This window comes from Phalacrocorax aristotelis, chromosome 2, assembly GCF_949628215.1.
Source record: "Phalacrocorax aristotelis chromosome 2, bGulAri2.1, whole genome shotgun sequence".
Lineage (NCBI taxonomy): Eukaryota > Metazoa > Chordata > Aves > Suliformes > Phalacrocoracidae > Phalacrocorax > Phalacrocorax aristotelis.
In genome coordinates, this window is record NC_134277.1 from 26,357,424 (window position 1) to 26,379,032 (window position 21,609).

At 42.4% G+C, this 21,609-nt stretch overlaps 3 protein-coding genes across 5 annotated transcripts in view; 1 reads left to right on the top strand and 2 right to left on the bottom strand.

Moving 5' to 3' along the window:
- The window catches only part of PEX1 (peroxisomal biogenesis factor 1), a 28,227-nt gene extending 22,127 nt beyond the window's left edge, over positions 1-6,100 (bottom strand). Inside the window, exons 1-5 of the mRNA XM_075082836.1 lie at positions 5,911-6,100; positions 3,655-3,798; positions 1,701-1,784; positions 1,345-1,459; positions 483-1,255 (exon numbers count right to left, since the gene is read on the bottom strand). Of these exons, the coding sequence (XP_074938937.1) occupies positions 483-1,255; positions 1,345-1,459; positions 1,701-1,784; positions 3,655-3,798; positions 5,911-6,036 (1,242 nt within the window). The 5' untranslated portion in view covers positions 6,037-6,100. The remainder of the gene's footprint in view (positions 1-482; positions 1,256-1,344; positions 1,460-1,700; positions 1,785-3,654; positions 3,799-5,910) is intronic.
- Positions 6,101-6,337: 237 nt separating this feature from the next.
- On the top strand, positions 6,338-13,891 carry RBM48 (RNA binding motif protein 48). 2 transcript variants are annotated; one of them, XM_075082837.1, is made up of 5 exons: positions 6,338-6,506; positions 8,867-9,057; positions 9,185-9,330; positions 10,387-10,796; positions 11,813-12,332. In XM_075082837.1, exons 1-5 carry the CDS (start codon positions 6,384-6,386, stop codon positions 11,897-11,899), a joined length of 957 nt encoding a protein of 318 aa, XP_074938938.1. In that variant the 5' UTR covers positions 6,338-6,383; the 3' UTR covers positions 11,900-12,332. The 2 variants fall into 2 exon arrangements, with proteins under 2 accessions (XP_074938938.1, XP_074938939.1); XM_075082838.1 differs by having other exon boundaries at positions 6,340-6,506; positions 10,267-10,796; positions 11,813-13,891.
- On the bottom strand, positions 12,274-21,504 carry CLXN (calaxin). Of its 2 annotated transcripts, none has more exons than XM_075082839.1 (6): positions 20,878-21,504; positions 19,985-20,140; positions 18,405-18,509; positions 16,707-16,858; positions 14,442-14,546; positions 12,274-12,653 (listed from the first exon to the last, which is right to left on the bottom strand). In XM_075082839.1, the coding sequence occupies exons 1-6, from the start codon at positions 21,095-21,097 to the stop codon at positions 12,648-12,650; spliced, it is 744 nt and encodes a 247-aa protein (XP_074938940.1). In that variant the 5' UTR covers positions 21,098-21,504; the 3' UTR covers positions 12,274-12,647. The 2 variants fall into 2 exon arrangements, with proteins under 2 accessions (XP_074938940.1, XP_074938941.1); XM_075082840.1 differs by having other exon boundaries at positions 12,274-12,460; positions 20,878-20,953.
- Between the last annotated feature and the right edge of the window lie 105 nt (positions 21,505-21,609).

Genomic DNA, 21,609 nt, shown 5'->3' on the forward strand with positions numbered 1-21,609 from the left:
CTTGCAAACATTGTGTAGCACTAGGATATGTGACCCCACTACTTTACAGTTTGATGACACTGAGAGTCCAAAGCACATTTTAAAGTGATAACTGATGAAAAGAATCTCATTATGAAGTAATGAAGGTATGCAAGTAGATACTTTCATGTTCTCATGAACACAGTGGCTACCAATACATTTTGAAGAAAGCATGTATCCCTTCCAGCAACATCGAAGAATTTTCCCCGTTTGGTGCAAAAATGCTAAGGGTGCAGAGACCCAGAGTACACCGTACATCTTGGAGGATGACGGTAAGTAACGTAGTCTAGAATGAGACAGCTTAGCAAAGCACGACTCTGACAAACATTTGATTCCTGTATACTCTACTTGGGAGGTTAACACAAAGTCTATATCCCAAAACTGCAGGTTAATTAGCCAGTTCCACAATTATCCAATAGAAAATATCCAATAAAAAGTCCAAAAGGTATCGTGCTCAGACTGACCCAAACTCTTCCAACATGTCGGGCTTCCCCACTGTGGCCATACTCTATGACAGTCTTCAGGTCTTCAAATGCGTTCCAAACAATTTGAACAACAGATCCCTCACTGGACACCTGACTGCTATTAGAATTAGAATTATTTTTGTCTTGCGTACTAGTCAAATGCTTTTGCTTTTCATGTGGCAGATTTTGCTTTGCTTCTTGACGACGCTGTCTTGGGGAAAGCAGCTCATTAATTTTCCCATAAGATACTACAGGATTCGGATCCAAATCAATAAATTCTAAATTCCATGGAAACACATGAATAGCATTGTATTTCAGAAATGCATGAGTGGCAGATGCATTCTGTACACTGGGAGGCTGGTAGTGACATACTCTAAAAATGGAATCCATGTGAATTAAGTTCAGCAGCTTGTCTTTGAAGGTGCACATCTCATCTTTATCACACAAAGTCTTTTGTTCCTGCTCAGATGTATGAGAGAAGATGCTCCCTATGAAATTCCATATATTTGGGAGAACATTTGAGCCAAACGTCGTGTCTGCATCAGCCTTACTCTGTTCGAGAACTCCAGGCTTTAAGTAAGGTTGTTTGGCAAAAGGATCCTTTACTACTTCTTCTTGCTCCATGTTATTTTTCACAAAACTTTTGAGCAAGACGTCACTTTCTGTGGAAGGTGTGCTGGTAATATTGTCCTCAAGTTCGCGTGTTTTGGGAAGTACCAGAAGCTCCGTGCATGGTTCTAATCTCCCATAGGGGGCTGCTGGCATAAGTGTACCTAAGTACGAACAAAGCAGGTCAGTAAATGCATCTGCTTTTGTAAACCACCTTACTCAAGGTGCCTCAAAAGCCTTCACTGTTGCTTACCGATTTTGATGTAAATGTGAGTGTGCTGTTCAACCCATACAGGAAAGATGGCTTTTGGAAACACTATTCGAATCTGGTCAAGAAGATGTTTTTCAAGAGAGGAAGCGTGCAGTTCCTGGGAAAATGTGATATAATTCTACATTAAACACTGCATACACTTTTAACATTTGTTTGAAGATTAAAACTCTACGCCTCTTTCTAATATACCATTTTGACTATAAAATACAATTACACCCCACCACATTTAGTATTTCCTTAGGGGCTGAAAAGAATGGGGCACTGTGCAAAGAACTGCTTGTGTCAAAATCTCTGTCATCTGTAAGAAAAGGACGTGAACAGGGAAAAGGTTTTATTACCAGAATTTCCCAATCATCTGTTGAGAGTGGTTCCACTTCTACTTGCTGACAGGAGGAGACGTGGGAACAGGGCTCAAGAAATACCTGGCAAAAGTAACACCATTTCAAAATATTTAACTTCTTATTTTTAAGCACAGAAAAGCTCCATCTTTAATTCAACTAGAAAACTGATGACTCCTTCATGATACATTTTCACTACTTTGAACATACATCTTTGTAATGACACTAGGTAATTCATAAGGAGAAGATGGATGTTCCACGTACTGGAAAGTGACTGCATTGGGCCTGCCTGGGGACTTCAACGCACTGTGAACGGAAGGGAACATGAAAAGCATCAAAAGCTTTATCAGCTGATAACCAACAATCGATTTTTAATGCATATTGATCACATAACTGTCCTTGCCTTTTTTTTTTTTTTTAATTTTTTAAATGTCCTGGACTCTAGAATGCTGAAAAATTCGTCAAGTTGTGCGCAAATTTAGATAAGGCAGAAACGAGAAAAAAGTACAATACAAAAGCAAAATCAGCTCCTTTATGAATGGTTTCACAGGAAGCAGCCCCAGCTCCACAGAACGGTTTTAAGGTCCTGTGTATCAGGGGGAATGATACAAGCTATTGTGGCTTAGGCTTTTCAGAAAGCATTAAACATATAATTAAAATGTTAATTTTTACCAAAGGTTCTATTTCACAGAAAGTAACAATTTTCAAACAATATAATGTCATAAATTTTTAAATAAAAGTCATTAAATTTCTCTTGAGATAAAACTAGTTACCTGTCCTCTGAGAGAAATTTATTTCAAGGTCAGCTTTTATAAAAGCGACAATTGATTTTAAATTCCTCTAGGTCCTCAGTTTGAAGCAAAAGTTGGGAGTAGTATCTTTTCCCCAACATGATAAATAGAAGAGCGTATTATTATGAAGTGCACCAAACATGCAATTCCTGAATCCAAAACAATGGCAGAACTACGAAATTATTGATTTTTTTATTCGATTGTACAGATGATTATTTCCAGGCAACAGCTGGGTGAAGTTTTCTTAGGTTTCCTTTGTCAACAGCTTTTCTGTCGAAGGCTATTAATTGCTAGAACAAAAAAAGGTAGTTACCTTGCCACTAAACTAGTAAATTGTCAAGTTCTGCAAATAGATCCATCATTTCTTGAGAATATTCTAAAAAAGTAAACGAGGTAAGATAATACACTGCTTTGAGCCACATTCTTTGATGTCTTCTGTTATGCTGAATAAAACTTTCCATATGAGAGAACAGGCATATATGAATATACTACACAATAACATCATGTAGCAGAATACTTTTCTATTCTTATTCATTTAAATCTCTATCTATTAATATTAAACAAAACCCTTGCATGTTGAGACTTTAATAGTGCCATGTCAGAAAGCTCTGCCTGCCTCTTGGGCATCTCTTCAACTTCTATCCAATGAAAGAATAATTTACAAGAGGTTTAACACAGTGTCCAAGAAGAGTAAGAGGCCAAGATAAATACATACGGGGACATATGGTGAAGGGTGGGGGGGGGGAAAGGGACACCCCAAATAACTCAAACAAGAAGAAATAGGCAATAAGTCAATAACTACTTTAAAGTAACAGGAACTCCAGGCAAAATATTCTAATAAGCAAAATCCCAAATTGTTTAATTGCTTAGAAGTGTCTTTTCCTAAAAGTAATGGCACTGCAGATGGTGTCTCCAGCCCTGCAAAGACCTACCCATAGCCTATTCTAACGTTATTTAGGCAATTGTTAATGATTTAATGAGCAAATCTTTTAATGTTTCAGACGTTTTACAATGGCTAACTTTTCTTATGAGCAGATATAAATGAAGTAACTGTCTAAATACACAAAACAAGAAGTTCATAGCTAACTTGTACCTTATTACCTTTTCAGGTATCTTGCAATATACTCTTTATTTAAATAAGAAAAAAATATTGTATTTCAAACCTGTTCTCCATCTGTAATGCCAAGTTTCTCTGCTAACTGTCTGTTCATCTCTGCAATATTTTCAGCTTGGTGACCTCGATGCCTGATTTCCATCCAGCTCAAAAATATAGGCTGATGACCGCAGGATACTTTCACAGCTTGGCCCTATGAGTTTCAAAGAAATAAATTAAATTAACATCAAGTAAGCAAAATAAGGTGACTACTAGTCAACCTAAACTATATTTGACTAGAGAAACCAACAGAATTAAAAATATTTTCTGGATTTTGCATGCACTTTTTAAATTAATATTCCCTAACAATAACTTGCAGGGTTTACAACATGTTAGTAAGGGGTGTTTCTATTAGCAATGACAGATTATTATATTTTTTAATTCTGGCAGACTGCCCAACTTCTTAATAAACAAGACCTTTCTTAGAATTCTTCTCCACATTAGCTATCTGCACAGCTCTCAACACAGAAGTGCATGTTGGCTTCAATTTCTAAACAGCTTTTAATTTTTATGGACTATTCTTAAGTAAGGAAAATAACTCCTCTTCCCTTCTGTATTATAGTCTATCAAACAAATAACTTACAGAAATATGTAACTACGCATCTCTATTTCCCAAACATAAGCATATGCTTAAGGTTCACATGCATTTTAAGGTTCACTTGGACTCCAAGAGTGCTTTTGTTTGCTGGGGAATATGTAAACTAAGTCACAAGTCATACAAACTCAGACCACAATAATTGTATCAATCTGTTTCAGAACCGCTCAGCTCTTCTGACTCCAAACTGAAAAATAAAGAGACTACATCCCACATTGTATCACTCAACTGACATTTTCTGGTTTTGTGGTTTTTTTTTTTCCAAAAACTAACTATTTTTATGAAAATCAAATAACCAAAACAACGTCCACTGTGGGTACACCACAGATTTACTTGTTAACATAGTGATGTCTTCTGTTTTGTTCCCGACTGTATCCCAATAATTTCAGGTATTATTTAACTTTTTGGTAAACTCTGAAAACGTTTTCAGAGAGTATCTACAATGGTTCCAAGATCCTTTCACTAAATGTAATACTTTATCACCTACTTATCTAATACCTTCTGCAATTAGATTTAGCCTTTGAATTTAAATTTTTGTATTATTTACTCAGTGTAATCTATTAACATAATTATTCCCTTTTAAACATTTTATTCAAGACTTTGCATTTAATATGCTATTTCTATGAAGATTTCAGAGATTGTGTATTTTTATTTTGCGGATTACATTAAGTAAAAGCAAGACTATGCCAACTATGTACAGAATGATGCTACAAGACTTCTAAGCAATTACACTCCTTTTTCCTCTCTCTTGCCAGCAAATCTGTAAAACATCCAGAAACTGCAGCAGAAACTAAGCTAACACTTATACCGGATTTCTTGCAACACCACCAACCTCCCTCTACTACACCAAAGAGCAGGTTTTTACAAGCCTAGGTGATTTTTCTTTTGTGAAATGTCCTTTTTGGCCTCGGGAAGTCGTCAGGTTACACGTGCCGGGCGAGGCTGGCCTGGCTGAGCGGGGCTTTGCCAGGGGTGCAGCCACCACCCCGCTCCCGAGCTTCGCTCCAGCCTCCTCTTCACCCGCTCACCCTTGGCGTTTGCCATCCCGACTGTTCTGCCTGCAGATCCTTAATTCTGGTGTTCAGCGCCCAAGGGATGCACGCAGGCTCTGCTCGTTTTCACGTGTGAAATGTTACTTCAACTCTAAGGCATGCTTCCCGCAACTGGTCCATGTACTTAACAGGATTTCGGATAACGGGAGTCCTTTTCTATACAGCAATATATGCTGCAAGGTTTATTTACACCAAGTATTACGATTCTACTTGGGATTTACCATCCTACCTCAAAGGCTAATTTACATATTACTGGGTTAATGCTGGTGAGTTACTGTGAAACCTGGCACGAAACGCGTGCTACCGAAGGCGATGCAGACGCCCCGGAACCGCATTTCACCCTTTCCCGCATTTTAACGAGCAGCGCGGGCGGCAACCGGGCCCGCCCCGCCCTGAGGGGCCGCACGCGCGGGGCCGCACGCGCCCCCCGGCAGGGGCCGGGGGCGGGGCTCCCCGTTGCTACGGCTATAAAGCGGCGCGAGGCGTGGTGGTGGGGAGGAGTGCTCATCGTGTCGCCATAGCAACGGGATGCTGGGGGGGGGCAAGCACACCGACACGGCGCTCTCCCACAACCCTCTCTGTCTCGCCACGCAGGCCGCCAGTGGGGCCGCCCCGGTACCTGCTGCAGGCGGAGGTGGGAGGCCAGCGCGGGATGCACGTGCAGGAAGCAGTCCCGGGTCCCGCTCAGGAGGACCGTCACGGCGGCGGCCCCGGCCCCCCCGCCGGGATCGCCGCTGCCCCACATGCCAGCGGACGGCCCGGCCCCGCAGCACGGCGCCGCCGCGCCACCGTCCCGCCCCGCCGCAGCGGGGAGCCGCCTACCCGGAGGGGGGCGGGTGGGCCAGGCCTTCCCGAAATTCCCCGTCACCCCCGAGACAATGGTATAACCCACCGCCGGCCAATGCGGGCGCGGCATATACCTATTCCCTACCCTGATTGGCTTTTCTATCGAGGGCCTCGGCTCCTTCTGTCTGGCTTATGGCTGCGGTCGATTTCCTCCTCAGTGGGAGCCAATGAGAACTCTGTTTGTTGCCTGATTGGCTGTTCTCTCGGCAAGCAACTAGCGCTGCCTACGCGGCGGGCGGTGGGAAGATGGCGGCCTCCAGCAGTAGCGGCGGCAGCGGACTGGGCGGTGCCTGTAAGCACCACGCGCAGCTGGGCGTCTGCGAGTCGCGCGCAAAGTACCGGGAGGGACGGAGGCCGCGCGCTGTGAAGGTGGGTCTGGCCAGGGCCCGATGGGGGCGGCCGGGTGCCGCGGGTCTGACCCCGCAGGGCCCGGGCGGGGCGGCCCCGCTGCCGGTTCCGGAACGCCGCGTCCGCAGCGCTGCGGCGGGCTGCAGCCGGCCGACCCGCGGCCTTTCGGGGAGCGGGAGCGGGAGCTCAGCGGCTGAGCTCCCTCCCCGCCTTCCTGTGGCAGCAGCCGCGTCGCCGCCTGGGGTTTTTTTTTAGCCCCGGACCCCGCTCTGGGTGTTTCCCGGCTCTGCTCGCTGCTGAGGCGCACCGGGGCCCGGGCTCAGCTGGGCAGTGTATTACTGGAATATCTCATAGAATCATACAGTGTCCTGAGTTGGAAGGGGTCTACAAGGATCACTGAGTCCAACTCCTGTCCCTGCACAGGACAATCCCAAAATTCACACCACATCTCTGAGGGCATTGTCCAAGTGCTTCTTGAATATTGTCGGGCTTGGCACCATGACCGCCTCCCTGGGGAGCCTGTTCCAGTGCTCCACCACCCTCTGGGTGAAGAACCTTTTCCTAATATCCAACCTAAACGTCCCCTGGCACATCTTCCTGCCACTCCCTTGGGTCCTGTCATCAGAGAGAACAGACCAGCGCCTGCCCCACCTCTTCCCCTTGTGAGGAAGCTGCAGACCACAATGACCCTGCTCTTCTCCAGGCTGAAGTGACATTAGTCTGCTCCTCTAAACCCTTCACCAACTTTGTGGCCCTTCTCTGGACACTCTCTAGTAGCTTTATATCCTTAACATACTGAGGTGCCAAAACGGCACACAGCACTTGAGGTGAGGCCCAGAGCGGAGTGGGACAGTCCCCTCCCTCGACCGGCTGCAATACAGTGCTTGATGCACCCCAGGACATGGTCGGCCCTCTTGGCTCCTGTTTAGCTTGCCATTGACCAGAACCCCCAGGTCCCTCGCTGCAGAGCTGCTCTCCAGCCTCTTGTTCCCCAGTCTGTATGAACATCCAGAGTTGCTGTGCTCCAGGTGTAAAATCTGGCACTTGCCCTTGTTAAACTTCATAGGGTTGGTGACTGCCCAAGCTGGAGTTGGCTCTGGTAAATCTAGTAACTCCAACGTTGCACTTTGTAAATTAATTGCTTAGAAACGCATGTAGTGCAAGGAGCTCATTCTGTGCAAGATATAAGCCCAACGATTAAGAGCAGTGCAAGGAAACTTGTAGAGCTGAACGTTACCATCCCTAGCTGCCACACAGTTGGGTACCCAATGCCACCCAGCTCAGCAGGACTCGCCCATACCAGGCTGCTTTCGTGCTTTGCCTCTGGCATCTGGCAGCTCCTGGGGGGATGAGGGGAAGGCCGCATGTGGTGGGCCTGGCCAGCAGCAGAGTGGGAACTTCTCACTGCAGCAGCAAAAAATGCTGGGTTTGCTTTTTGTGCGTGCGTTTCATGTACAGCAAGCTGTAAGGGCACCTTCTAGGGCTGACTTGGGGAAAAGAGCAGGTCAAAGTAAGCTGCTGTCACAACAACGATTTATGTGACCTATTTGCAGTGAGTATCTTTCATGATGGCAGTTTGAGAGCTGGTTTCCCGAGTGGTTCTTTCTTTGCCCTGCATTTGCTGGTTTTTGAGTATGCTGTGTGGCTCATGTAATCTAAATGTTTCTTTAACAAATCAGAAAGAATTCCCTTTGATCTTATGGTTCAGCTACCTATTGTATGCTCTGAGCTGTCACAGAGCTTTCCTCAGAGTCTGTGTTACGTGACAGTCATTAAACAAAGCAGAGAAGACTAGTTTGGTTTTTTTAACCTGCTGGGGGAAGACTTTGCTTCTCTCAGCATTACTTATACCTGTCCATCTTAAAAATGTGTGCTGTTTGATCACTGTAGCGAGGTGGCAGCTTTGCACACACATGATCTACCCCAAGGAATCGTGTTACTTTTGTTTTTTCCTCCCTGCATTTTACACGTGTGGTCTCTCTGCCTGTGAGCAACACAGGTTTTACAGTGGTTTTGTCTTTATTTTGACGGTGCCTCATATTAACTGGTTACTAGTCAGTCTTGGAAGGAAATTGGCCAGAGACTTAGAGATTTTACTCAGCAAATGGCAGTACTCTGACCTGGTGCAGAAGAGGCAACTCTAATTTGTGTTCTACTTTGAGTAAGAAGCTTCAGTTCAGTTCCTGCTGGTGATGAAGAGGTCTTGGGTAACTGTGCACTTACTCCTGCATGAGTTCAAAGTCAAAACAGAGTACAGGGGATTTTTCAGTGTCCTGAGAGGATTTGAGGAATAACAGAAAACACAGAGAAAATTCCTTATTCTGCAGTAAAGCAAGAATGTGAACATTTTAGAATACTCTATTCTTTTTTTTTCTTTTCAGGTTTATACTGTCAACTTGGAATCTCGTTATTTACTAATACAAGGAGTTCCTGCATTAGGTGTTATGAAGGAATTAGTAGAACAATTTGCATTATATGGTGCCATTGAAGAGTATCATGCTCTAGATGAATATCCAGCAGAGCAATTTACTGAAGTTTATCTTATAAAATTCCAAAAACTGCAATGTGCAAGGTATTGGACAAGGCAATATCTGCCTTTTGCTGTCATAATCTTTTACACCTTTATTTACAATCTCTTAAGATTCTAGAGAGTTGAAGTAAAATCCTCAGTTTTGCTAATACAATTTAATTCCCTTCAGGTTGGCCAAGAAAAAAATGGACGAACGAAGTTTCTTCGGTAGTTTGCTGCATGTGTGCTATGCTCCAGAATTTGAAACAGTCCAAGAAACTAGGGAGAAGCTGCAGGATAGAAGAAAGTATATAGCCAAAGCAACAAATCAAAGAGGTTTGTAATTACATTTCCTGTACAATCTTAACATTTCACTTCAGAGGTGGGTGGGGTTTTGGCGAAAGTGCCCATTAAAGAAAATGCTTGGTATCTGGCTGTTTTAAAGATGCATTTTAAGTATGCTTGCAGCAGAGTGGAGACATATTTCAATATTTAGAGGGCTGTATCTTTTTCAAAGCAACTTTTTGCTTTTGGTTAAAGAAATGCAAAAGCTTTAATAATGAAGGATTTAATTCTGTTTTGTTTTCTTTTCAAAATGTTATCAAAAATTTCAAGCACTGGCAGGAAATTTGGGATCATCTTTTAACCCTTGTTCCAGCTTATTCAGGCATGCCCAGAGGGCCAGTTTTTAAGGAAAATGACTCTACCAGAACCTTCAACAAAACATTTCTCCAGCTTACATATCAGCACTGGAGGAACGCTAAGAATGGCCTGGGTTTACAAAGGCACTACAGAGTTCCCAGGCAGCACTGAAGGCTGGGCAAGCTGAGAAATAAGTAAAGGGCCAAACACAGGCTTCTCCTTTCTTGTACTTATATACTTTGATATCATTATTCACTGCATGAGGATATTTAAAGGGAGTAAAATCACTGATTTCCAACATAAAAGCAACTGGTTTGTTTTTTTTTTTTTCAATGTTGCAAGACAGCCTATCCTTCTTGAACTGGAGGTAAAAACCACTGATTTGCAACATTAGAAATATCTTCCTCATGTTCTCAAAACTGCTGAAATACTTCTGCTCAGGCATTCCTCGCAAACTGGCAGAGGGACTAGGCTGAAAAACTTGAGTTTGAAAGGTACCACTTAGGAAAAAAAGAATCACAGAAAGGTGGCTGGGAATTGGATATCCCTGGTGTTGCTTCTGTAATTGTATTAAATGTTTTTTCTTATGTGATATGAAATAGTGAAGCTACCTTTTTTGTTGTTTTAAAGATTGCTTTGTGTTAAAGAAAGTAGAGGGGCCTGAGAAGACCGTCTCAAAGAACTCTGACTGCCCATGGAGGACACCAGGGCCATGTACAACTGGTAACTGGGATCCATCCTGCTTTACAGGTTCTCACAGGGTATCCCAAAACACCAGTTATCCACCTGGGAATCATAACCAGAGCTTGTTGACATTTCCCCAGTATGATGACAAGTGTGCTGAAACTTCTGGGTACCATGGTCAAAGCACATTCCTAACTCCAAATGTACAGCCAGGAGGACGTACTCCCCCAACTCCTCTAATGCAGCAAAGAATGGTTCTGACTGACAATGGAATTGATAGGTTTATGCCTCGTACAACTCACCTGCAAGAACGTAAGAGGAAGAGAGAAGAAGGTAACAAGTTTTCCCTCATTGGAACCAGTGCGGACAATACTGAAGTCATTATTGGTCCACGGCTACCTGAAATACCTAAAGTGGACATGGATGATGATTCACTGAATACTTCAGCTGCATTAATTCGAAATAAACTGAAAGAGGTATGGATTCTGAAAGTTCTGATATTTTCATTTTCAAACATATGTATTATGTGCTTGTTATGCATAAAAATAGAGACTCTAAGATAATTCAACATTTATTCAGTATTATCAGTTTATGTGCCACTTAAAGCTAGTGTTCTTACTACTTAACTCCTCCATAATGCAGAATATTGCAGGCTGTTCTACTCCATATCTCTTACACTGCATGTGAGAAAGTATGAATATCAGCGCATGGTCCTAAATGACTTTTAGTAAACTACACTTTTTTTCCATGTGGGGAGGCATGATAACTTTGGGGTAGTCCTGCTGACTCCAGTGTGGTACTTTTATCTGGTTTCTGATTGAAAGGGAGTGAAAAATAATAAAGTCAGAGTTCAGGGTAGTTTTGCTCCAACCCTTATGGCATTAAAAGATGTACAGAATCATGCTGAGAAGCATACCTTTTATGGAGGGTATTAATCAATTAGCAGGTCAAATGCTCCTGATAAAACTTTCCATTTAAATTAAGATATGAAAAAGCTCCCTTAACTATGAAGAACTAGACTGATTTGAAAGAGCTTCCCTCCAGTCAAATTGATGAATAAATACCCCTTATATTAAATACATTTCTAAAATATGTGTCAAAAGACATGTTTCTCCTTTCCCTTTGCTTTTCCTCCCGGAATACCTGAGTTTAAAAAGTATGCTAAACCTTATTTTGAAAACCCCTCTGGTAGGGATTGGCATGATAAGATATGTAACACTCTACCACTGAGCGTGTAAAATCAATTTGTGTGGTTACAATACAAAAATAGTACTGCTAACACTTCCATTTTCTAAGCTTCACCTCTCACGTGATTAATGCTACCTTTGGTGTTATTTTTTCACTTTTTCTGGATTAAAATTCAGAGCAAGTGTAATATTACTGTAATACATCCCTTCTGATGCTCAGATGTTGGAGATGTGGCCTTAGTCTAAAACTAGTGTAAAAAAGGAGTGGCTACAGTTTACTAAGAATTTTTTTTTCCCCAATTTAGGTTGCAGATTCTGTTTCAACATCATCTGTGGAAAAGCCAGAGAGCAGCTCAGCCAAACCACTTGTAAAGCAGAGAAGAAGAATATAGATACTGCTGGCAGCATCTTCCAACAGTCATTTTTTTAAAGTATATGGTTTAAAATACATTTTTTATGTTAAAAAAACACTATTTTTTACTGTATTTCCAAGCAGTTCCCTGTTAAAAATTGTATCAATTTGTTTCTTGGAATGAACAAACCAGTATATTAAATAATATGTAAATACGTATAAACCTCTGCCGCATTGGATGGTTTTAAGATTCAGCTGGACAGGGTGCTGGGCCATCTTGTCCAGACTGTGCTCTTCCTAGAGAGGTTGGACTAGATGATCCCTGAGCTCCCTTCCAACCTGGGATTCTGTGATTATTGTTGCAATCTTGTCCTGTGTACCTCATAGTATAACATATTTAATAACTCACTGAAGAACTGTGAAGAAAATTCTGTTTATTCAGTAGCTTTTACAGTAAAGGAATACTGAAACTTAGTAATAGTTTCAGGTTGCTCCCATTTTTATTATACCGTGAAGAATGGTGGAGGAAAAAATCTTATTCCACTTGGAGTTACAGTTTATGAGTTTCCTGGAAAGTTTTCTGTTCAAATGCCATACTGCTCTGTTTAACAACAACAACAAAAAAAGTTTATTTTCAGTTAACTAAAGGATTTAAACTTAATCAGGAAAGATGCTAAACTGAAATTTGCAAGCAGTGACAGTCCTTCCACTTGCTTTTTAGCTTAGAAAAGGTGAATTCTGTAGCGTTAATGATGTCATCACTGGGAGACCAGCCAGAACATTTGAAGTTATATCTGAAGGGGAAAGTCAAATTGTAACTGCTCACCATGGTAACATGTGACCAAGGAATGATGTGGCATGGAGGGTGAGAAGGCCTAGCTGCCGAACGAGTTGGATTGGGTGAAAGCAGCAATGCCAGAGACTCTGACAGAGACTGAGATGACTTAATGCAAAGGAGTGAAATGTCCCTTGGTGATGAGGTAAGAAGTACTCGCGGCACTGTGTGGTAACATCCTGGAGTGGGAGCGCTTGGGGGCCCGCTGTGGGCAGCAGAGCTGGTGCTGGGCTAAGGTGCCCCATGCTGGCGCTCACAGGATTGGTGCTGGTGCATATAAGGAACGGGCTCATGGTGCGTCTTTGCAGGCGCCTTGTAGAACCACTTATTGTGGTAGGGCTCTGGTAAGTTGTTCATTACATTTTTTAAAAAATATGTTTAAGCAGAAATTTGTGTCAAGGGGTGCAATTAAAATTCCCCAATATAAGCCCCCTGGGAAATCTGGTAGATTATGAATTTTCTTCACGTAAAGCTCAGCCAAAATTAATTTATTGCTGTTAGGGCTTGAAAGGACGTGGAAATAGTGTTCTCTCTTAACAGTGATATTAGAGACCTAGTAAAATGGCAACAGTTGGGTAGGGTACAGAACAGAGGGCACAAATACTGTAAGCAGGAAACATGCCTGAGTTTTCCACCTCCTGCCATGATTAGCCTGAATTGTGTACCTGCTTTGTCACCAATGCTGACAGAAAGTCATTTTTTTAATGCTCATTAGCGAACATAGTTTTTGTTCAGAAACTTTTTAAAACCTTTTCACTGGTGTAAAAAACAGAGCACTTAACCCTTGAAAGTCTTGTAACAGCCTGCCAGGAGAAGTCTGGCATTTTGGAAACAGATGCTTTGCAGCTGGCGTGATGCAGTACAGCCTGCAGTCATCGCTACAAGACTCTTTCTTCCAGCCTACCGCATAGGTGAGCTGTGGCAGGAAGTGCAGGTTTCCAGCAACTGAAAACTTGCCGTGTTCCCAGCAGTCTTACACAACTTTTCTGTTTCTAGGAATCACTGCATGTATTTCAGAATTTTGTTTTTCCATCTCTGTGAAGGCACAACCTTCAGTGTTTAAAAATGACACACAGGTCAAATAGAATAATGATTATTGGATTAGGAAAAAAATTATTCTCTATTATAGAGCAGAAACACTCTCCACAGTTGAACTTAACACTGAGGAAATGAGCATGTTCTAGATTACCATCTTCCAAAACAAAAAAAATAAATTTCTGAATTGAATTAAATGTATTTCTAATAAATAAAGCCCAGTTAGATGTAATTAAAAACCAGCAGTGCCACACTCTGAGATGAAGAACCATCTCAAGGTATTTTTTCAGAAAGTTACCAGCCTCACCTCCCAAGAGAAGCTCTAAGGGAGGTGAATGCAGTGTTGCCAGTGGCACTGAAGAAAGACAAATGAAAGTTGTATTCCCAGAGAGCTTTTGGATAAGCAATTCAAGAGAACATCTCATTTCGGAGCCTCAGAAAGTGCTCACTGAGGATCATTCATCGTATTGCTGCCCCAGGACAGACAAACATTGAGTAACAGTGTGTTCTTGTGTTCTCTGGTACCAGTGTTTGACTGTCCAAGGAAGCATTGGTGCTGTGAACTCAGCATGTGCATATCTCGCAACAGAAGCATCGACCAGTTGACTTCAGCAGGCCCCACGTAATGACAGTTAATACCATAATGCTACATCTCCTTCACAATAGTACAGAAAGTATTGGGACATTTTTTTTAAACTCAGGGTTGATGTACCTTTATGTCTGGCAAACATGGTCCGAAGGCTTCTAAGAGCAGATTTTCATCTCTGACTGCCTTTTCAAAGTCCATAAAAGAAAGCTTGCCATCGTGATCATAGTCCTACAAAAGGAAGGGAACTCTTCAGCAAAGGATGATCACTTGTAGTAACAGTCTTTTTATTTAACAGACATTTAATTCACATGGAGTCTACTTTTAGTGTGAGTGTATAAAAAAAATAATTTTCTTTGGGCCACTAGTCTCTGCTCAGACAAGATCTGTATCATTTGCCTCTGCCTAAGGCATAAAAGGTGGAGCACGCTCAACTATCTCATAAGGCTTTGTTAACAAAATTCCACAGAAGGCAAAACTTCCCTGGGAAGAGGCTGAGGTGAGGATTGCATGGACAAATCTCAAGCACGGTTGCACTGAGATAAAGTAGGAGAAAACGTTAGGATGTGTTCTGTATAGGTATTTGTATCATGAGCATACCCACACCCTCTTCATGCAGCTGGAACTACCCTGCTGGTTTGTATAGTAGGCATACTTCTGCCCTGTCTTTTTCACGTACAGCACCCAGAAGCATATGGTGGCACATGCTGATGCCAGCCCACTTCTTCTGTACTGCAAAAGCTCAGCATAGCAGAATATTCCTCTGGGGGATGGAAAAAGCATCCTTGCGTTTTTAGTATTTCTGCAATTTGAAACGCCTGTTTCTACTGACATGGTAGCTTTAAACACCAACAAATGCTACAGTGAGCACAAGTACTACTTTAAACCATATAAAATAAAGGCTTTAAGTGAAGATTGATGTGTGGATATAACTAGTGTTCAAGGCACAGGGCCAAATCATCATTTTTGAGGAACAAGCCATGGAACCATCATAGCTGGTGAACACACAGGGAGCATAGGTTCCAATGGCCAGAAAAGCAGAGGCAAGGTGCTGTGTAGAGAAAGAGATTCCTGACAGGAAAATCTGCTGCTGGATGCTTAAGAGGAACAGGAGTAGCCGGGTACCCTCTACCTTTTACACTCCTTGGTACAAACGAGAGCAGGCCATGATCATTATCATTACAAATGCTTTTAAGTGTGGAAACAGTCATCATGGGACTGGACGTAGGCTTAGTCACAATGCAGTTGTACCTATAGGCCATTGCTTAAAGAGTAGTTTTTTTTCTTTGAGTGATGGACTCCACAAATGCATTTTTGGGTATCTAATAATTAGTAGTTTAGTTCTTTGCGATGGGCAGCAAATGTCCTACTTGGACAACTGCCCAGCAGCCAAATCAGATCTGGCCATTCTTCAAACATGTATCAGAGCTTTATTAAGTTCTTGTGGAAAAGCTGAAACAGGATTATGTACATTAGTTTATAATATGTTCTTACACATATGAAGATTGATTATGTCTAGAGCATAGTGCTGGTGCTTGAACTAGCATAGCCCACTTATCAACTGCCCAGAACACAAGGGTGCTCATTTTGGATGCAACCTGTGGGAAAGCTGAGCATGTACGTGCTCCAAAGATGAACAAATTGCTGAGTTGTAGTTTGCTTTCCGTGTGAGAGTGGACTCAGCACTTTCAACAACTAAGGGTAAGATGCACCTTTCAGCTGAGGTTCTGCAAAAGGCGTGGGTTTGAGAAATAGAAAAGACGGGGTTAAATAAAAGGAGTTTGGATTCAAGACCTGGTTTTAAGTAAGATTTTTGAACACCACCATAGGAGGGAATGTTATATTTCTTGATTTGATGAAAATGTTGAAACACAGTCCCTGACTTATTTGGATATCCTAGATTAATAATGGTATTACAAGTTTTACATTAATAACCTTGAGGTTACTCTTCTAATAGAATATATAAATTGGATAAAGACATTTCATGATCAGTTGATAACATACAAACATACTTAATAATAAAGCTACTGCAGATGCCTAACGTTGGAATAAATGCAGCTTACGCTTTTGAATTTTCCACTTTTGGCCAGGCTTTTGTTTTGACCAGGCATGCACACATACACATGCCAGTTTATACATGAAACTTATAACACATTCACATAATAAATGAACAGTTTCATGTGAGGATACTGGACTGGGACTCATTAGATCTGGATTATACTTCTGGCTTTCCTTAGGAGACCTGTTTATCTCAAGCACATAACTAACTCTGTGGCTCAGAATCCCACTGTAAATCAGACACTGTATTTTGTTACCTCATAGGAATGTTCTTGAGGTTCAATTAATAAATATTTGAAAGGCATGCAAGTATCACAGTGAGTAAGTACTTGCCATTTTCTTCAGTGCTATGTCTACCAAGTCCTTAATTCCCTCATCAGGATCTTCTTCTGATGGTTGTTTGAGAAGGCTGTTTTTCAGCATTTGAAACATTTCCTCTCTCGAAATGTATCCATCACCATTCAGGTCGTAAACTTCAAAACAGTCTTTTTGAAAGATAAATCAATTTTAAGTTCATACAAGCTATATCACACACCATTAAAGCTGTCTGTTACCTGTAGACAGATAATCTGAATTCTATGTTGTACAGAGTATCTATTGAGCCACATTCACCATATATAATAGTTGTATATGAAATATTTGTATCACATTTGGTACATATACTAGTCAATTTTTGCCTGTTTACCCTTCATAGTTAAAATCTATTTCTGCTCAAATAAATAATCTTCAGTTCACAGAGACCATAGTAACTTACAGATCTTAACATCTCTAAAATTGTCTATTTAGAATGTAAACAGGGTTCTGCTTTAGAAACCAAATTTCCCATGGTGGGGACCAGCTGTCCATGTCAGAAGGGCTTTGCATCTATTGCACCTACAAAACACAACCTGATATTTTTTAAGCTGATTTAGAAAAGTAGAGGAAAAATAAGAAAGAGCTGTACTAGCACAGAAAAGACAACTGAAGTATCCCTTAATGCAAAAAAAGAACCTCTGTAACCAAGTATTTTAGGTATGAGTATTTGCCTAATTTATCTTCTAATTGTTTCTACCTCCCTGGAAATAAAAATATAGGACCATAACACATTTTACTATCTTCCACAGAACTTACTTAAACAAAAAAAAAAACTCAGTTTTGGAACACAAAAGGTTTTTTTCTGCTGAAGACTAAGCCTACAGTGAAAAATCATACTGGCATACATTTATGGCAGACAACACCATATATAACTACACACTAGTATATTCTGCAGTGCTTCCAGAAGAGCTTTATATTTTACTGCTTGTGGTTGTACTGACATACTGAATTACATCCCAGGCCACCTTCCAGTGCAATGCTTTATGATGAATTTATACAGGGCATTAAGGGTGGCTGATCCCGCAAACTGGGAACTATGGAAACAACATGCTGTCAGTCTCTCTATTATACTTTCTCCCCACCCTACCCCTCCCCCCATTTTTTTTTAATGCTTCTTAAAATTCTGGTGTTCTTCCTATTTTTTCTCTCCTATCTTTCTCCATCATTACTGCAGCGGTTCTCATGACCATCTTAAAAACAGACCATTTTCCCATCTATGCTTCCAGGCCAAAGAACTTCTAGAATTAATGCAACTGTTGCTGTGTCCCCATTATGCCAGTAAATGAATTTTGGCATGGGTCTTGGTTGGTTTGAGACTGTGTTATTCAGCCCAAATCACCCTTGAGCTACATCTGCTTCTTTCTAATTTTGTGTGTTAATACGAAAATGTATATTCTGTCAGAAAAACCTATATACTGTAGAACAAGCTTCAGTTCAAAAGCTAGTTTGTCAGCAATAAAGTGGCAGCTATGATAATGGCAGTTTACACAGAATAATCTCTGTCTCAGAGAAGCCTTTTGGTATTCAGTTTCATTGTATTAAACTACTCAGAAGAAAACTCTTCAATTACCAAATACTTTATAAGAGTAACTACTAAATAAGAAAAAAGCAATGTGACATTTAATAGTCATAAATTCCCTGCTTGCTACTAAATAGTGTAATGCAGATAAACCTTACATTTAATCCTTTCTTCCAATGTCCCCCGAAGAAACACTGATAAGCCTTCCACCCATTCCACCACACTGATGCAGCTATTGTTGTCTCTATCAAAAGTGCGGAACACTGAGAAGTATATTAGATGAATTTTAAATATATATAATAGAGAAACACAAACAAATATTTTCTTAAATTCAATGGAAGTATAAAAACATTTTTTTCTAAAGATGTTTCTCTGCTTTCATCGAGGTGCGATTACCATTCTTGAATCTTTCTAAGCCATGACAATGAAGGGGATTTTGCCCCTCAGTCTGCTGATCTTCCACTCCAGGATCCTGCTGGGATAAGACATTTTGTTTCATCTGTTGCTTTCCTGACTGAAATACAAAAAGTATACTTCCATGCAGACATAGTCCAAATAAGCCAATATCCCTTTCCCTAACGCAATTTGCATATAGAAGAGGATGTTAATTACTAGGTTTTGTCTTAAAAAGAATATTGGAGAAAGTAATCCTAGAATTAGTACCCAAGTGTTTTAAATATACAAAGAAAAACCTTCTCCTGTCTTTTATGTACCAAGATCTTTTTTTTTTTATCCCTTCCCTGAAACAAGAAGCTTTCAGTCTTGCAGCTTCACTATTCATTCAGCCTGTAATATAGTACTTAAAATCCAAGATATAATTCAAGGCATCAACTAACATCTTTTACTAATTCATATTTTAGAACGTTGATCAGTAAGTTGGCTACAGGAACACCTCTACACGCAGAGCCAAGCATTTCGGAATTGGGAAACAATAACTTTGCTTTTGCAACTGAAATCAGCCCCCTTGTATGTAAGCATTAAGATTTCAAAGAATGTGTCCACGTAAGGCATTTTCCAAGACACACTGTTGCATAAAATGGCATTTGAATACCCCCTCTGCTAGAGAGTGGGAGAAAGTTGAACCAAGTGGTGGCTCTTGGTGGCCTGAGACTGAAAAGAAGGGCAGGGTCATGCCTCCTCCACATCCTCCTCTAGACACCTGTACACCAGAGATCATTCATGCAGCTTTCACGGTAACTGCAGATGTGGCTTTCATGTTAATCTGTGAAATCACTGCATTTTCAAGGGGTTATTTGGCTCATTACTTCCATATCCCTGTACAGTCTGCCTAGTCCCTTCAGTGCTGTTCACAGCACCTCTATTCCAGAAGTCATCCACTCTAGCAGAATGCCTTTCTTGGACCTCCAAGACCGAGACAGACCTGTCCACCAGCGGCCGTGACTGCAGCTCATGGTGGAACCACCGGAGAAGAGAGGAAAGTGACACCATGCTGCCCCCTTCTGTCACGACACTGCAGTGACTGGGAAAGAAACAGGATAGCCCTACAACTGCCTCTGGCTGGTCTCCCTCGTACAAGAGCGTGAGCTATCCTGAACTAGAGGAAAACTATTCTGCATAAAGAAAAAAAGGATACCTTATATGCAGCAGCTCCTGAGCATAACTCCTCCTTTTCTGTCCTTACAGGGATGAGGAGGTGGCACTACTTTGCCTAGGCATGCTCAACGGGTCAACAATGTAAAACTAAAATCTTACGTCTTTTTAGACTGATGAGTCTCACCTCTGTCCATGATCATGTCATCTGTCATGCCGAACGCGCTGTGCAGAGTGTCTCTGAACATGTTACGGTCAAAGCCGACCGCAGCAAAGCGGTTGCTGGACTCGGCCACCAGTGTGTCAAAGAGCTTGACGAGACATTCCACTTCGCTTTTATTAACTGCCCAGTTGAAACACAAGCGACCACATTTTAGAACTTGGTAAAACACATGCCAGGCACAGGGAAGCTACAGGGCCTGGACACCTCAGGTGTCAACCGTTAAAAAGACTGCCCCACACACCCCCGTACCCCCTGTTCTAAGCAGTGGCGGGAGGTGACCCCCTTTTGGGGGTGGGGTGGGTTGCGAATAGGGCCATGGAAAGAGCACAGGGGACAAGGGGAGGCAGCTGGGAGCAGTGGATGCCCCTCATGCAGCGGTGGAGGCATAGCAAGCACGGGGGCCACACGCCGTGCCGGGATGGGGGAGCCTGCTGCCCGCAGACTCACTCAGCGCTTGGCGGATCGCCCCCAGACTCACTCACTCACAGCATTTGGCGGATCGCCCCCAGACTCACCCACTCACAGCGCTCGGCGGATCGCCCCCAGACTCACCCACTCACAGCGCTCGGCGGATCTCCCCCAGACTCACTCACTCACAGCGCTCGGCGGATCGCCCCCAGACTCACCCACTCACAGCGCTCGGCGGATCTCCCCCAGACTCACTCACTCACAGCGCTCGGCGGATCGCCCCCAGACTCACCCACTCACAGCGCTCGGCGGATCTCCCCCCGGACTCACTCACTCACAGCGCTCGGCGGATCCCCCCCAGACTCACTCACTCACAGCATTTGGCGGATCCCCCCCAGACTCACTCACTCACAGCATTTGGCGGATCCCCCCCAGACTCACTCACTCACAGTGCTTGGCGGATCGGGCCAGCAAGTCCACCAGCTGCTGCTGCTGCCTCTTCCTGCTCATGGCGGCGGCCCTGCTGTCCCCTGACACCGCTGCCCTGGCAACGTGGGCGGGCGGGCCTGGTGGTGCGGCCAGACTGTGCCGCTTGGTCACACTGGCAGGCCATACATACATATATATATGTATATATAGGCACAATGAAGAGACATTTTTATCATACATTAAAAATGAGCAGTCGTATCAAAGAAAATAACTGGATGTCAAACTTCTAAAAATGTTTCTGGAAAGAAGACGTAAAAATTAAGTGCTACATACAATACTGTTTGTTCATCTGCTGTTGGAAGACAGAAGTCTATTAAAACAGACTTTTATTCCCGCATTGCTCACTTTCTGCTTTGTCCCACTGATCAGACGTGGAAGACGCCTATAGGTTGCCTGGTGGCACCTGAAACCCACCTCATGTACTCAGCCTGTCCAGCTCGGGAAAGCTGAAGGGCTGTGACCAGGCTTTTTCTTCAGGAAAAAAACAGATGCAAGACGAGTCACAGCACATTTGTTAACGTATTGGAAACAGAAACATTTCACTGTCAGTGTTAAAGCAGCTTTGTTGTGAACTGGCAAAGCCCCGTGAGCAGCTACACACCTTCCGAGGCATGACAGCAGCATTTGAAGCACACAGGTGACCAGAACAATAGTTATATTCAGACAATTAAAATGACATATTGGCTTATGTA